The sequence below is a fragment of the Myxocyprinus asiaticus genome, chromosome 38 (assembly GCF_019703515.2).
Source record: "Myxocyprinus asiaticus isolate MX2 ecotype Aquarium Trade chromosome 38, UBuf_Myxa_2, whole genome shotgun sequence".
In the NCBI taxonomy this organism is placed as follows: domain Eukaryota; kingdom Metazoa; phylum Chordata; class Actinopteri; order Cypriniformes; family Catostomidae; genus Myxocyprinus; species Myxocyprinus asiaticus.
Genome location: NC_059381.1, coordinates 28,421,901 through 28,439,969, shown reverse-complemented (window position 1 = coordinate 28,439,969; position 18,069 = coordinate 28,421,901). Strand labels below are relative to the sequence as shown.

Below are 18,069 nucleotides of genomic sequence, written 5' to 3'. Positions count from 1 at the left end.
ATGTCTTCAAAATTTGAATATAATTAGAAAATTAAAAGAAAATTAAAGAATTTCTTTAAAATTCTAAATTTTTGCTTAGGTTTTTATTGCCTGTCTGAACAAAGCCAAAAATAGCTGGAAGATCAACAATGTGAAATTACGATAAACTACTGACCATTCAGACTTGAACTTTCCAATGACATTTCACAGCACAAACAAATGCATGGATTTCATGCATTTTGTTTTTGGTGCAGACTATGTCAGATGTAAACATTTTTATTTTATCTTTTTTATAAGATTGAAGTTGCCTCTCAGAACATTATTTAAACAATTCAAATGTTGGTCATATTTAAGTGATAAATTCAAATGTAGTTTCTTAGCCCAGTTGACAGTCTAAATAATGAAAAACCCTAAAATCAGTTTTTAAATTACATTGCAAACCATATACAAACATATTTCATATGGATTTCATTGCTGTTTGGACAACAAACTGATTTGAGTCCAATTAATAAATGTTTTTATTTTCTATTTTTTTTAATTGCCTGTCTGAACAAAGTCAAAAATAACAGGAGGATCAACAATATGAAATAACGTATAAAAAATAACTACTGATCATTAGACTGAAATGAATTTACAGAATTCTGTTTTTCACATTTCAAACCACATTTGAATGTGTCATTTGGACTTCATGCACTTTCTTGCTGTTCCTACTACAAACAACGAAATGGATGTGTCGGATAAGTTCCAAAACACTTTTTTCACTGATTTATTCTCAAATCCGATTTTTGGATTGACTGTTCAAACAGCAGGTTATACAGTACTGTGCAAAAGTTTTAGGCACATAAGATGTTTCACAAAAGCATTTGTCTGAAGATTGGTTATTTATATCTTCAGCTTTAGTGTGCAAATAGGAAATATAAATGTTAGACTCACAAACATTACATTTGCAAATAGAAAAGATTAGAATAGAAGAACAGGGAGCCCTGCAACAGATGTCATGGCCCCCACAAAGCCCCCCACTGAACATCGTGTCAGTCTGAGATTACATGAAGAGACAGAAGTAATTGAGACAGACTAAATAGATAGAAGAACTGTGGTGAATTCTCCAAGAAGCTTGGAACATCCTATCTGCCAACAACCAAAAAAACTGTCCAGGTGTACCTAGGGGAATTGGTGCTGTTTTAAAGGCAAAGGTGGTCACATCAAATATTGATTTAGCATTTTTATGTTTAGTGGACTTTGTATGGCATTAAGTGATAAATGAAAACTATTTATGTCATTAATTTTGAAGACATCTTCACTATGCAACATTTTTCACAAGTGCCTAAAACTTTTGCACAATACTGTTTGTGGACAGGTCTGATTTTTTTCTGTTCAGACAGCAGTCACTTTTGCTAGCACATACATGTTTGTTGTCATAGTAACGATGCAAACTTTCGTATTCACCATGTGTGAGAGTTTAGCAATGGACATTTTCATGAGGACACTGGGCAGTATCAAATATTACATTTAGGGCTGCAATTAACAATTATTTTAATAATCAATTAATCGGATAAAAATGCCATTTTATTTCCAGTATTTTATTAAAATATTCGTTTTTAACTGAAATGATAAAGGGCGTAAGGATTAGGTTTGATTTACATTACTGAATTCATGATTCTATACTCTAAAAAAACTTTGAACAAAGCCTGAATCATGAAAAGTTCAGTTTTAACAGCATTATTACTTTCAGGACATATGTGAAACAGTTCCTTTACTCATAAAACTTAACAAAAAGTGCACATCATTAAAGAGTAAAATGATCCATAGGGCATGGAGTGGGACAAAAAATCATCCCAGCAGAGAGCAATAGTGAGACGAGAATAGAAATACTTATTATTCTGCCCAGTGGGGGCCTGGGTAGCTCAGCGAGTAAAGACGCTGACTACCACCCCAGGAGTCGTGAGTTTGAATCCAGGGTGTGCTGAGTGACTCCAGCCAGGTCTCTTATGCAACCAAATTAGCCTGGGTTGCTAGGGAGGGGTAGAGTCACATGGGGTAACCTCCTCGTGGTTGCTATAATGTGGTTCTCACTCTCGGTGCGACATGTGGTGAGTTGTGTGTGGATGCCGCGGAGAATAGTGTGATAGATGTCTCCGTGGTAACGCGCTCAACAAGCCACGTAATAAAATGCACGGATTGACAGTCTCAGACGCGGAGGCAACTGAGGTTCGTCCTCCACCACCCAGATTGAGTCACTACACCACCAGGAGGACTTAGAGCGCATTGGGAATTGGGCATTCCAAATTGGGGAGAAAACAAATTAAAAAAAAAATCTGCCCAGCTGAAAAAATCATAATTATGTTAGATACATATGCTTGTACACAGTCACTGATTACATACATTTAAGTATTTTAATATTATAGTTTTTTAAATAGTATTTTCACTGATTACATGTTTGTAAACTATTCTTTTCAAAAAAACTGTGTATGTTTATCAAGTAAAATAATGTTTGCCATAGTATAAATTTACTAGTGAAATCAGACATTACATGTGGCATTATCTACGGTGGCCGTGAAGTGCAAAACAAAACAACAAATCAAAAAAACACAACGGCAAATCCGAAAACAAAATAACAATTCAGAAACACATTAACAAATCGTAAAACACAACAGCAAATCAGAAAACACAACAGCAGTTCAGAAAACAAAACAGCAGTTCAGTCAAAATGGAAAGGGTAGGTACCATAGCTTGTCATCTGATTGGCTGTGTGAAGAATATCTAGTCCTTTCCTCAGGACTGGTTCTCTGCCCACTTGCGCGATTATTTCAAAATTCATTCCAAATGCTCAATTATTGAAAATTGTGAGTGGTTTGTCACTCAGTAAAACAGTAACGGGACACTTTATAACACAGAGCGGGAAAAGTTTTAGGTACGATGTTCATCTATGGTGTGTAAGGGACCGTCTAAATATTCCACAAACTGCGCTAAAACACCGGTGTCTATGCGTTCATACAGTTGACTTGCATATTCTAACATAACACGGTTATTAAAAAAGTATTGTCTTATTCTAATGGTTGCAGTAGACTGCTGGCGTGATGGCTCACTTTCTGCATTTGAAGCCAGCATGTCCAATTATGAGTACAGTGTTCAATTATTTTAGAAAAAAAAATCTGAAATTTTACCAAGATTTTATTTTCATATTATAAAGGTTGTAGAAGGCTGCTATTAGATATGCTGATTTACTCTGGGTGAGATTTTCCCAGGATGTGGAATTATACATGTACAGTATTCATTTATTTTTTTTAAATAATAATAATAATAATTTGTTTTTTTTTTTTTTTAAAACAAAAAACAAAACAATGTAAGTTAGTCATTCACACCACTGGCAGCCTGCTACAACCTTTGTAATGTAAAAATTAAATCTTGATGAATTTTAGTGGTGTTTTTTCTAAACTAATTGAATACTGTATTCATATAATTAGATATACTTGGAAAATCTATCCATTGGCAGCAACCGGAACCTTTATAATTTTTTTTTTAAACAACCGTGTTTTTTTAAGTTAGAAATGCAAACTGAATGAACGTTTGGATGCCACCAACGTTTTGGTGCAGTTTGTGGATTTTAAGACGGTCCCTTACGCACTAGAGGAACCATGAGAACATCGTACCTAAAACTAACCTTTCCCACTCGCTGTTTTTACTCTCTGTGTTTTGAAGTTTACTGTTACTCTTTTCCCGAGAGAGAAAACACTCAAATTATTTAGTTTTTCAGTCAGTGACCTTTTGGCATGGATTTTGATAGCTATGGTACCTACCCTTTCTGTTTCGACTGAACTGCCGTTGTGTTTTCTAACTTGTTGTTTTGTTTCTGGATTTGGTGTTGTGTTTTCTGATTTGCTCTTTTGTTTTCAGATTTGCTGATGTGTTTCTGAATTGTTATATTGTTTTGGATTTGCCATTGTGTTTTATGATTTGCTGTTTTGTTTTGCACTTCATGGCCACCGTAATTATCAGGAGGACTTTGAAATACCAGGACCGTTAGCATTATTATACATTATATTCAGCATTACATACAGTTTAATAAAGTACAATCATCTGTAAACCCTGTGCAAATTCACTCTCACGCTGAAAAGACTCCTCCCGGTGCTCACTGTATTACATGCGCTTACATGAGCAGGAGAAAAAAAAACACTTTAAAAACCGGCACACCTTGACTGCTGAGACTTCAGTCGGATATCCATGAAACCTGCACACATGATTACATCGAAACTGAAATTGTGGTATGATGTAAATGATTACGCTCCCTTTTTTCATTGCAATTGGTTTGATTGATGCGGATCTGCATGCTCGCTTGCTCAGAGTTTAACGGAGACTCGCTTGTGGTAAGAACAAACAGTTTTGCCAAATACGCAGCTGATTTGAATTCATAACATGTTTACATTATAAAACATAGAAAACAGCAGTAAAATGTGAGTGGTGCGCTGGAGAAAAACAACTCTCGCGCACCAAACAGCATACGACCTCTTCCAATGCACCTAATGCAGCAACCGCTCCACATAAAACGTTATGCTTACTATGATCTTTGAAGCGTTTATTAAGTGCCCTCGTGTGCTGGACAACTTGGGTCATATTTTTTCCGCTTCAACTTGCCTCCATTGTTTTTAAAACGAGTTTCAGTGAAGTGACGTCACTGCTGTCAGTCACGGCTTCTCCGTGCTTACCGCAAATAAATAATCGATGATTTCCATTATCGATTTTATCGATTAGTTGTTGCAGCCCTAATTACATTCGTCACAGACAATGGCTTAAAGAACGAGAGGGGTGGCATATGCACTGTTTATTGCTGCTAAGTTTTATAACAGTCCAGTTTTAGCCAATCTGTCTTGTATTGTATCCCATACTGGATGCCTGTTGTCCTGTATTTTAGCGAGTAGCGAATTGTATCCCGTATTCGCGCGAGTCATTCAATACCTTATCGCGCTGTGGTGGCTCGCAGCCGGTGCGTGTTACCGCACCTTAACGTATCTCTTTAGGTGAGTAAAGCCAGTATCTGTTTTATTTTAAAGGTTTGTACTGCTCTGGCTGCTCCGTAACATGTACATGACACATGGGTGCATTCCACAGAGAAGTGATCATCCCAATGCCCTGTTCCCCACATAGACTTTACCTTCCACTGTCGGAGGGCTGAAAGGTATAATAAAACGGTCATTCCGAACACCCTTTTTAAGTCATTTTTTATAAGACATTTTTCTTGTAACGATCCTACAGCATGGTCATCTTTATTGGTTTCCTTTCTAAGTGCCCTGTGAAAGCATAATTTAAGCCATTTGGAAAGCATTACATGTCTTCTTGACAAAACAACCCGTCGCGCACAATAAATGAAAAAAAAACAAATTTATCCGATCTGACTTTTCAGACTGAGATGCATTAGCTAAAATCTGATTTTTATCAGATTCCAAACCACCTACGAATGTGGTTTGGATCAGTCTTGTTAAAATCTGATTTTTTTGTCCTGTTCAGACTACAAAAACCTAAATGGATTTGAGTCAGATAGGCTGATTTTTTTCTGCCTGTGAGAACAAAGCCTAAAAAACAAAAATCATTGCTCAGGATTTTTCATTAGTTACTCACCATTACTCTCCGTTTTCCCTCCCTGTGAATAAGCAGCATCTTGTGAGTCATCAGAATTGTGAGACCTGTATATGTTTTGACTGCTGCGCTTCCACTGTGGCGGTTCCTGACAGGTCCACTTTACCAGATCCTCCACTTTCACAACAATCTTTCTCGACACAGCAAGGACTTCATCCTGTGCACAAAAATGCACATAAACTTCAAAAGAGCAGGCAAACAAAGAGCCAAAGTGCGCATTTCATACATTTACATGAGGTTACAGGCAGGATCAGGTTAACACCTACAATGAATACTACGGAGACCCCTCTCCTTTTTTCCTGTTATATTGGTTAACAATAGGACACTTGTCACCTCAGGCAATAAGAACCAACCCAAACTGCTTTAAAAAAAAGGGACAAAAAGCCAAGCTGACATTTAGATGCTTATCTTTTCGACATTCTCACATTCAACTCAACTGATTACAATGGAAACTCTGAAAGGCTGAGAAATGTAGCTTTAAGAATTCTCCTTAGTCATGTATTTCATGGCAAAAAGGATTTGAGCTCCACACACATTATGAAGAAATAAAACACTACAAGAGACATTGAGGCCAGGTTTAAAATGCTATGTCTAGTTTAGCCATGCCTATTTGATACTCTGCTACCTTGAAAACAATGTTTTTCAACTGAAAATATCCCAGTGCACTAGCAGAACAAACTTGTCTAATTCTAATTGACAATTCCAGCACATTCCAACCACTTGGTTATTAACAATTCTGTTAGTTAAGTCATATGACTGCAATTTTTGCAAGTGTACATGACAGAAAGTGAGGATTTTTTTCTTTTCTATTTGATGTCTTTTGTATTGTCTGTATACTGATTCTTCTCGGTCCAAGGCAGGGTCAGAAATTAACAGGGGCTTGAGGCAAAAATGTCACAAATTCCCCAAATTAAATAAAATGTGGAGGCAAGAAACGTCTGTCTGTGCTTTATTTGTAACATCTGAGACTGATATATTCCTTAATATTTTATTGTAAGCCTAAGAATACATATTACTGCATGAAACATTAGATATAATTACTCAGATAATTTATGTTAGTACATAGATGAAATTGAATTTGACTTTTTTTAATACGATGAGAAAACCTGTGCCCTCATACAGGAAAAATTCCCATGAAAGTCAAATCCAAAGATAATTTTTACCTTCATCTTTTATAGAATATTTTTAATTGAATGCTGTTGAATGCTTGATTCTGATTGGCTGACAGACATAAGGTGAGCAATTATTTTTCAGTAAACGCACGGCTATGAAGTAGTTCCAGGTCTTGATCGCATAACGGTTCCACTTTGCCAAATTACTGAAGTTATTTCAAAGAGCCGTACAGGTTACCAATCAAAACAAAGACATTGGCTAAGTAAATCGAATAAAAATTACAATGTCTATAATATCCAAGATTATTTTAATATCCATGGAAAGCACCCTCGCACTCTCTTTCACCCACATCAACACTCACGCGCACACACACACCCTTGATGTTAACGCACCCCTGCGACTTAAAACAGTTTAGCAACAGAAAATCTCCATACAAGAATGGCGATACTACCACCCTGCTGAGAAAAGTAAACTAACAGCTTCGCGATTTGAAGCGATGTTACAGCTGATGAGAGCTGCGACAGACGTGCCCGAGCACTCTCTCTCACTCACTTTCATCTCTTTCTCCCTTGCTCTTGCTCTCTCTCTCAAGCGCACGCACACACACACACACACACACACACACACAATACCTTATTACTGCATTAAGTGCTTAAAGACCCTGTGAAATAAAATTTTTAGTTTTGCTGGTTTTAGTCCATATCTATTAGCTTTGAGTCATCTATATGCTAGTGTACTTCTAAATGTTGACAAATTTAGTTTTCAGAAGATCTAAGCATTTAAAATCTGCAGTCTCTCTCTCTTGCGGCTAAAAAGACTCACATAGATAATGTCACAGAGGTTGAGAACCCTTGTCCAATCAACTGCTTTCTAGAATGCTCCCTTCCCCCACGACTGTTCAGTGCATCTGGCTGTGTTCTAACTGGAACTGATCATGCCTTCACAGGGCACTACGGAGAAGCACAATCCATGCTATAGGGTCGTTCCAAACACAAAAGAATCGCTTAAAAAGTGAGTTATGACTGACCGTTGTCACCTTTCAGCCATCTGAAGCTCTCACAGGGAATAGGGTACAGAGATGATTACTTCTGAATGGGGACGTGTCAACACAGGAGCCGGACACAAGGAAAGTTGCTGGAGTTTATTTCTATTTTTTGTGTAGCCGGGGGTTTCTTGGGATGTACAGCACCAGTAAGTGTTCTTTATTCTTTAAGCTTAGTGAAGTATGATTCAAAACTTGAATATATTGTCTTTTACTGGCTTGTTTGTCATTCATCTAGCACAATGGCTCCAGTGTCGTCGTAAGCAAAGACAGAGATGTGCTAAGTGCGTTTGTGGGCTGGTTATGAATTAATGCTGTCAGATCATCGTTTGGTTCTAAAAGTCTTTGGAAAAGCTGGCCAGTATTGAGATTGCTTCTCAAGTTTCCCCAGTAAGCAGCTCTGACATGAGCAGCACGTTGGAAAGGGGTATGTGTGTGTGTGTGTGTGTGTGTGTGTGTGGCTGTAAACTAAAGCCTGTTGGCTATTTTGTTCTGATTAACACTTTTATTGATTCAGACACATGAAACAGAAAAGCAAACACATATACACCGAATCAACTTTTAACCCCCATAATTCCCTTTCGCCCTCCCAATCCCCAACCCCACCCCTCAACAAATATCCCTGTGGTCCAGCTTGAGAATACACAAAAAAAAAAAAAAAAAAGTATATTATATATATATATATATATATATATATATATATATATATATATAATAAAATCACACACATTTAAATCTACACATCTCTCTCACTTTCCCCGAACGCCTTCCAAAAATGCCAAATAGCTGCCCCATTTTTTATTAAATAACTCCAAGTTTCCCTGCCTTCTATATGACATTTCTTCGAATGCCGCCACCCTGCCCATCTCTATGCACCACTCTTGAAATTGGGGTGCTCCAGCCAACTTCCATCCCCTAAGGATGACCTGCCTGCCGATCATAAAACTGGCTAGGACCCACTTTGAACTGCGCTTGTCAAAGCACTTCATGGGGACTTTAAAACCAGCGCAAGCCTCCGTTACTACTTCTAAAGTGATGTTTTAGGACTAGCAACGAAGGCTTGGGCTGTATCAAAGCAAGACACTGAATAAGTGGCATAAGAAATTAGTTCAACTTACAAAAGTGTTTTAGGGACAAAAAACAACATTTCCTGAGATAAAACCCTGAAAGTGGTGTGGTAACTGTGGTATAAGTGGAATAATTGACTCCGGCCCATTGAATTATTGAAAAATAATGCAATTATTCCTTACTTACATTTATACAGTTGAAGTCAGAAGTTTACATACACTTAGGTTGAAGTCATTAAAACAAATTATTTAACCACTCCACAGATTTCATATTAGCAAACTATAGTTTTGGCAAGTCGTTTAGGACATCTACTTTGTGCATGACACTAGTCATTTTTCCAACAATTGTTTACAGACAGATTGTTTCACATTTAATTGACTATATCACAATTCCAGTAGGTCAGAAATTTAAGTTAACTGTGCCTTTAAGCAGCTTGGAAAATTCCAGAAAATGATGTCAACCTTTAGGCAATTAGCTTCTGATAGGCTAATTGGAGTCAATTGGAGGTGTACTGAATTGGAGGTGTACCTGTGGATGTATTTTAAGGCCTACCTTCAAACTCAGTGCCTCCTTGCTTGACATCATGGGAAAATCAAAAGAAATCAGCCATGACCTCAGAAAAAAAATTGTGGACCTCCACAAGTCTGGTTCATCCTTGGGAGCAATTTCCAAATGCCTGAAGGTACCATGTTCATCTGTACAAACAATAGTAAGCAAGTATAAACACTATGGGACCACGCAACCATCATACCGCTCAGGAAGGAGACACATTCTGTCTCCAAAGATGAATGTAATTTGGTGCGAAAAGTGCAAATCAATCCCAGAACAACAGCAAAGGACCTTGTGAAGATGTTGGAGGAAACGGGTAGACAAGTATCTATATCCACAGTAAAACGAGTCCTATATTGACATAACCTGAAAGGCTGCTCAGCAAGGAAGAAACATTGCTTCAAACCACCATAAAAAAGCCAGACTAGTTTGCAAGTGCACATGGGGACAAAGATCTTACTTTTTGGAAAAATGTCCATCATGTCTGATGAAACAAAAATTTAGTTGTTTGGCCATAATGACCATCGTTATGTTTGGAGGAAAAAGGGGCTTGCAAGCCAAAGAACACCATCTCAACCGTGAAGCATGGGGGTAGCAGCATCATGCTGTGGGGGTGCTTTGCTGCAGGAGGGACTGGTGCACTTCACAAAATAGATGGCATCATGAGAAAGAAAAATGATGTGGCTATATTGAAGCAACATCTCAGGACATCAGCCAGGAAGTTAAAGCTCGGTCATAAATGGGTCTTCCAAATGGACAATGACCCCAAGCATACATCCTAAGTTGTGGCAAAATGGCTTAAGGACAACAAATTCAAGGTATTGGAGTGGCCTTCAAAAAGCCCTGACCTCAATCTGAAAAAAAATTTGTGGGCAGAACTGAAAAAGTGTGTGCGAGCAAGGAGGCCTACAAACCTGACTCAGTTACACCAGTTCTGTCTGGAGGAATGGGCCAAAATTCCAGCAACTTATTGTGAGAAGCTTGTGGAAGGCTACCCAAAACGTTTGACCCAAGTTAAACAATTTAAAGGCAATGCTACCAAATGCTATCAAAGTGTATGTAAACATATGTATATAATATATATATATATATATATATATATATATATATATATATATATATATATATATATATATATATATATATGTGTCTGTTTGTTTGTTTTTAATATATATTTACTTACGTTTGACCACAAGGTTGTTTTTTTGGGGGGGGGGCGGGGTTGGGGAGGGGGGTTGTGGGGTTTAAATGTTGTTTATATATATATATATATATATATGTTTTGTATATCCTTGTTATTGCATGATTTAATAAAAAATGTTAATTATAAAAAAATAAAGTAGTGATCCTAAATGATCCAAGACAGGGAATGTTTTCTATGATTAAATGTCAGGAATTGTGAAAAACTGAGTTTAAATGTATTTGGCTAAGGTGTATGTAAATTTCTGACTTCAACTGTATATTTTAATCACAAGATTTATATACTTACAGACAACAATACCATCTTAAACACTGCCTGGCCAAAAAGAAGTTCCATACTTAATATTTCGTTCGACTGCCTTTAGCATTGATTATGGCACGCATTCATCGTGGCATTGTTTCAACTTTTTGCAACGTCACAAAATTTATTTCTGTCTAGAGTTGCATTAATTTTTGGATGAGATCTTGTATTGATGACAGGAGAGTCGAACCACTCCATAAAGTCTTCTCCAACATATCCCAAAGACTTTCAATAGGGTTAAGGTCAGGACTCTGTGGTGGCCAATTCATGTGTGAAAATGATTCTTCATGCTCCCTGAACCACTCTTTCACAATTTGAGCCCGATGAATCTTGGCATTGTCGTCTTGGAATATTCCCATGCTGTCATGGAAGAAAAAATCCATTGATGGGATAACCTGGTCGTTCAGAACATTCAGGTAGACAGCTGACTTCATTCTATTGCCACATAATGTTGCTGAGCCTAGACTTGACCAATTGAAGCAACCCCAGATCATAACACTGCCTCCAGAGGCTTGTACAGTGGGCACTATGCATGACGGGTGCATCGCTTCATGCACTTCCCATCTTACTCTGATGTGCCCATGGCTTTGGAATAGGGTAAATCTGGACTCATTAGACCACATCACCTTTTTACATTGTTCCACAGTCTAAACTTTTTGCTCCCTAGCAAACTGAAGTCATTTTTTCTGATTAGCCTCACTAATAAGTGGCTTTCTTGTGGTCACACAGCTGTTTAGTCCCAATCATGTAAGTTCTCGTCGCATTATTCATGTGGAAATGCTCTTTCACTATTAAACATAGCTGTGAGTTCTACTGTAGATTTTTTACGAAGTGACTTCAAGCGTTTTAGTGATCTCTGATCACGATCATTCAAGATTTTTTTCCGACCACATTTCTTCCGCAAAGCTAGCGGTTCACCATTATCCTTCCAGGTTTTAATAATGCGTTGGACAGTTCTTAACACAATTCCAGTGATTTCCATAATCTCCTTAGTTGTTTTCTTTGCTTGGTGCAGGCCAATAATTTGCCCCTTCTGAAACACAGTAACATCTTTTCCACATCCACGGGATACGTCTTCCGACATGGTCATTTAAGAAATGAAAAGCTACACACTGCATCAATTAGGGTTAAAAGAATTGTTGCCAGCTGAAACATATTATTCACTTCAATAATTATCTAATCATAGGCTCTTAAGTATCTGCTTATTTAAATCCAAACGGTGACCTTTTTTTGGCCAGGCAGTGTATAAAAGTGTGCTTATTTAAACCAGAGTCAAAGCTTCACTAGGCATTGTTTTATTACACAGGATTGAAGAAACCCTACTCAAATAAAATTGCATTACCCGGAAACAACCATATGTTAAACATTTGCTGCAGTAATGTCAGAGCTAACAACACACAATTGCAAAATACCATAAACCATAAAACACTGCAGCTATTCACATTAAAAAGTAAACATATTGTAAATATGATAATATCCAGGTCCTCATTGACAGATCTGTGCACTCTTCCTCTAAGCCCCCCCCCCACCAAAAACCCACCAAAAAAAAGTAAACGTTTCACAGCTGTAACAAAGTGGGAACTAGGTGTTTAAGAACTGGAAGCAAAGAGAAGCCAGTATTAGAACTAATGGCTTATTTATGTCTTTCTGCCTGTTACTTCTTGCCATCTTTTTTTTACCTCTCCATGCTCCACCGCTCTGCCTTTTGGGGTGTCTTCAGGTAGGAAGTAGAGTCTAGAACTGGCCAGCAGGCGGTGCTGTGTCTGATCTTCCCATAGTAGTGTGACCTCAGCTATGCAAACGGGCTCCTGAGGGCCACAGCGCATGAAGTAAAACTCCCCGAGCTTCCAGACCTGAGGCGGAACACCCGACTCCTGCCTGCAACTCACCGACTTGTAAAAGGCAAAGGAGCCCCGAAGGCAGCTGGGAGCACCTAACCACTGTTTAAAACAATAACAAACAAACAAAAAAATTAGTGTATAGAAGTGTGAGAAAATTACACATTTGCTTAGAATTAGTGGTCGACTGAAATATCGCCGAGGCCGATAAATCCGCCGATATTCTGACTTTTTTTAAATTATCGGGATTGGCCAATAAATTATCCTGTTTGGCCGATTTTTTTCTTGAGGGCGCCAAAAATCACCTGCTTGCATGTGAAGCAACTGAAACATGTAAACTACCAGTCATAGTTAATTTGTTGTTACGTGCCATCGTGTTACTACAATAATAGACCGATGTGCAACACAGTGTCATTTAAACGATACGCTTATCAGAGCCGCGGCAGACGTGTTTGAGCTCATAATGTTAGAGTGCTCGCCTGTTTCATTCTCCCTCTCTCTCCTCAACGGTTCCCTGTAACGTTTAACTGTCTTGTCTAATGATAAAAAGGCAAATATAAAAAAAAATAACATTTCATATATATCATTTCATTTCACTAATATCATCTACCATCTGCAAATATACACACATCTCATTTAAACAGATGTAATAAACCAACCTCACACAAATTTAGCAGATCCAGTGTCCTGTGGAGCGCTCATTTATTTACCTCTAAAGCACGTATTCTAACAGCCTCTCCTCAGCAGTTCCCTGTCACTTCTAACTTTCTTTTCTAATGATAAAAGGCAAATATAAATAAAATGTATTATATACCATTTGCAAATATGCAGATATCTTGTTTAAACAGATGTCATTCACAAACCTCACAAAAATCCAGCGTTTTCTTACCATCTAATATCTTCCTCTGAAGCGCGTATTCTATCAGCCAGAATCAAAAACTTCAGTATCAGGATCAAAAGTTCCTCTGATTCACAAATCATGACGACAATCCAAGTAGGCGATCCAGGCCGTTTAAACTGTCAGGAGATTGAGGCTTGCACTGGATACGCACGAGCGTGTGAAAATGCTGCCTCCGGAGGCTGTATACGGAGGTACGATTAAAATAAGGTGCTTTTCAAACTGTTTGGAGACCAGTTTCCTTTAGAGTTCCATTCATTCAAAACAGCTGTCAGTTAAGCCATTAACTGATTAGGCAGCAAGGTAGCAAATCAGCTGCGTACGTTTTCGGATGCAGCCCAAGGTAAAAGCGCTTCACGTGTGCTATAAATAAATGTCTTATTCACTATACACTGTATGTACAATTGGTTTGATTTGGTATTTTTTGAGAAAATGCGATTGCTAACGTGGACATGCCATCCATGGTTGCTGGACTACTGTTATTTCCTTCTTCCTAATATATTAACAATTTCTTCATGTGCAAATAAATTACTAAAATTTGATGACTATACAGAAATCAGAAGAAACTGCTACCATTTAAAATACAATATAATTTTTTAGTTTTGTTTGAAATTGAGTAAATATAGTGTTAATAAGTTTATTATTAATTTTTAGCAATTTTATGTTCATGATATTTACTATATTAAATTGTGTGATATATCGGCATTGTATCTGCCGATAAAAAATTCAAATCGGTCAACCACTACTTAGAATACCTTTAGCAATAGTGAGTCAGAACGCAACAAATTTACAGGTTACAAGCGTTCACAAGCAAGAAATTAACCAAATATTCAAGAACGTCAGGAACAAATGTAAAAATGAAAGAATTGGTTATTGAAAATCCAATATTAATTAACTTATACTGTTCACAAGCTTTAAGTACAGGTTTTTTTTTTATATACAGTATCTGTGGTTGATGGTTAAAAACAACATCAATTCACGTAGCTCACTTGGAATTTGCTCTTGTTCAGATATTTTAAGCAAACAGAGTTGTTTGATGTAACACAAACACTTCAGAACAGTCAGATCTTTGGGATAAAACTTATGCATACACAACTCAAATACACACATGCAAACACCCTTCACATGATTCAAATTATGTCTAAACAGAAACCATTGCAGTCTTCTCAAATCAGCTCAACTTCTCCAGTAAGACAAAAAATATTCTGCTAAAATGCATTGCAATGCTATATTTTTGCTAAAACAGGAGCGAATACTGCCCTAAAACTCCCCTTTAATACAGGAACTTTAATCATTCCCATAATCTAGTACTCAGAATTGCTTGGTCCTCTTTAGCAATATTTCCATGGTTGAAAACACATTCCGATGTATTAATCTACTTAGGAACAGCATGATAGCAAAATGGAAAAAAAAGCATGAGAATTTCACCAGACTTTGACCAAATGACCTGCAAGAAAAAAAGAAAAAGAAAAAAAAATCTATACTAATGCAAGAGACTGTTTGCAGTCCTGGTGTGACCTCCTGGTGTCACATAATGTGAGTGGCAGAAAAAAACTCATGATAAAATTCCATGGAGATGATGCCAAAATGTGGTTTGCAGCCTCAAATATAAAAACGTGCTCATGGCACATTCTGTTACTTAAAATGGAATACAAATGTGACTGTGTGAAGGCTGAGCTGAATATCTGCTGTAATATATAAGCTGCATATCTAACTGCTCACACTGGCAAAAACATAATTTAAATATTTTCTAAATAATTATATATATATATATATATATATATATATACATATAATATATATATATATATATATATATATATATATATATATATATATACATATATACATACAGCGTGCGCGCATATATATATATATATATGTGTCAGAAATTAATTTTCCACTAAAGGGCGATATTTCCCCTAGATTTGATTTTCTGGAGCATTTTTTACCTTAAGGAGGGCACATGTTTTCTAATGATATAAAGAAAGTCAAATACTTATATTTAATCTATTTATTGACAAATGTTTGGAGTAATTTTATCTTTTATATGCAATAATACACAGTATCTCTCTCTCTCTCTCTCTCGCTTATATATATATATATATATATTATATTTTACACCTAGGCCTAGATTAGAATAAGTAGAAATATATCTGATGTTACAAATAGCACACAGAGGAACTCATTTTTGCCACGCACCACTGTTAATTTTATACCCTAAGACAGTGTCATGTTTCCATGACTGTGTACCTTTATAAATATTTAAAAACACTATTATTTTATTACCTTATTAAAATAGTGATATGTATAATAATGCAAAAGGAACATGGAGATTAAATCCAAACTAAATCCATTTGATAATCCATATTGTTTTTAAAGGGACACACAAAATCCACATTTCCATAAAACTGTATTTCATGTTTTCCATTGATACCTCTTGAAAGTGGCACATTAAGTGGACGTACTCGCTGTTACTGTAACTTAACATGTCAATCACAGGACGCGTTCACGAGGTAATACACAGTCATGGGTCAGTCACCCCGCCCCACCCCCACCGGTCTCCATCATATTCACCGAAAAATCAACCAATCGCAGGCGACGACACGGCGTCCACATGTCGAGCGCCTACTGGTAAAAAAAAAAAGAAAAAGAGAACTGTTATTACAGTTTAAGCCACAAAACACGTCTGTGACGGTCAAATACTGATTTAATGTACTCTAACAAGCACTAAAACGAGACTGTATCATCTGTCATGAGGGATTCTTCAAACAGAAAGAGAGCTGAAGAGATATTTAGAAAGCCAAAACATAATGACCTTGGGGCTTCCTACAGTGTCTAACAATGTTGACATTTATTACTATGAAAATTGCGGGGAAAAAAGCTATAATTGGAGTTGTTTAAATTTAATATGAAATCGTTTCAATATTGGGGGGCGGGCGGGCGGATGGAAGTCCTCAATCCGGGTCCTCTCGGAGTCTAAATAATATCGCTATTCATTCAATATGATACATGATCAATACAATATTTTAGGGTAACTATCTTCTGCCACAGGCGTGCCTCATATACCATGACAAAAATGTGTTTAGCCTTCTAGCCCACAATTATATGTCTTATAATCATTATGTTAAATCTAGTCGATATTACAAATTATTTTGGCTAATACGTCATCTTAAATATAATATCACGGTTCTTGTAACGATCATATACCTCAAATATTGCGAAAAAATAACTTGGTTGTGTAAAATTAAAATCAGCTGCTCCTCCAAGTTTACCTCTTCCTAGAAGTTTCATTACCACGTCATTTTATAATCAGGGTAAATTCGCGAGATTTCATCGACAAACCTGCTGACGGATTGTTGAGTAAAAACCAAACACGTTTCTCTTTAAATCGCTGGGTCAAATCGACTCGTTTTTAATAGAGAATTAAACCAAATCTGTTCGGCAGATGTGAAATGTGGGGGTGGGGGCAACGGGGAGAATCGAGGTAGTCAACACGACACACACACAAATTAATCATTAGCAAAAAATCGAAATATCAAATACATGCGTTCTGGATATTACAATATATACATAAAAACGATACAAAATCGACGACATTTAAAATACATTTTAAAACAAATATATTTTCGCCCATATGCGAGTCTATATTTTCACGTCTTCGTTGGCTTGATTGGACAGGAATCAATTCGGCATTTTAACTTCCAAATATTATGACGTGTCACGCGAGCATCGATTTAAAAAATGAAGACTTTATTTCCTTAATTCACGCGAGCACATTTCTCACATCTCGCGCGCTGAGCACCTCGAGCTGCAACAAAGTAACAGTTAAAGTTGTAATTCAGTTTACCTGTATCGCGCTCTGCTCCATTGCAACTCAACATTCCCTTATCCCTCTCGATGCCCCCTATCGAGTTACACAGCCGGGTACTAACAGCACCGGCATACACACATATAAAACAAAGCTGGAGAAAAGCTAGTGCTTTTTGTGAAAATAGGGCAGGATCTAGGTGTGGCTTAACTCCATTTGCCAAAAGAACTTTAATATATGTTGTTCATTGTGCATACAGTTGCCTGTGGAAACATGCAGGCTCTTAAATTGAATCCAAAGAGTAACAGTGATAATTCAATAAAGCTCAGTTACAATATGGGGACTTGAAATCAGTATTTCATGAAATAAAAAAATCTATATGTTCAGTACAGAGCATGCGTGAGAAGAACAAAGTGCTGTTCTTATATAAAAATAGCTCACTTTGAACGAATACAATGAATCTCTAAAGCTAACATTATTAGTGTAACGCAAAATATTAAAATGGGCATTATTTTAAATAACAATATAGGTCCCTAGATGGTCTTTGATATATAGATGTATTAGATTTCCCGTTTAAAATGTAACTTTTCCAGTTGTAAACACAAATTTCACTGTCCAGGACAGTCCTTTAGTATAAAA

At 36.9% G+C, this 18,069-nt stretch overlaps 1 protein-coding gene across 1 annotated transcript in view; it reads right to left on the bottom strand.

The window, feature by feature from the left end:
* Nucleotides 1-17,608, bottom strand: part of LOC127429007 (AT-rich interactive domain-containing protein 5B-like) — a 29,497-nt gene extending 11,889 nt beyond the window's left edge. The window contains exons 1-3 of the mRNA XM_051677730.1: nucleotides 17,470-17,608; nucleotides 12,563-12,823; nucleotides 5,593-5,767 (exon numbers count right to left, since the gene is read on the bottom strand). Of these exons, the coding sequence (XP_051533690.1) occupies nucleotides 5,593-5,767; nucleotides 12,563-12,823; nucleotides 17,470-17,490 (457 nt within the window). The 5' untranslated portion in view covers nucleotides 17,491-17,608. The remainder of the gene's footprint in view (nucleotides 1-5,592; nucleotides 5,768-12,562; nucleotides 12,824-17,469) is intronic.
* Between the last annotated feature and the right edge of the window lie 461 nt (nucleotides 17,609-18,069).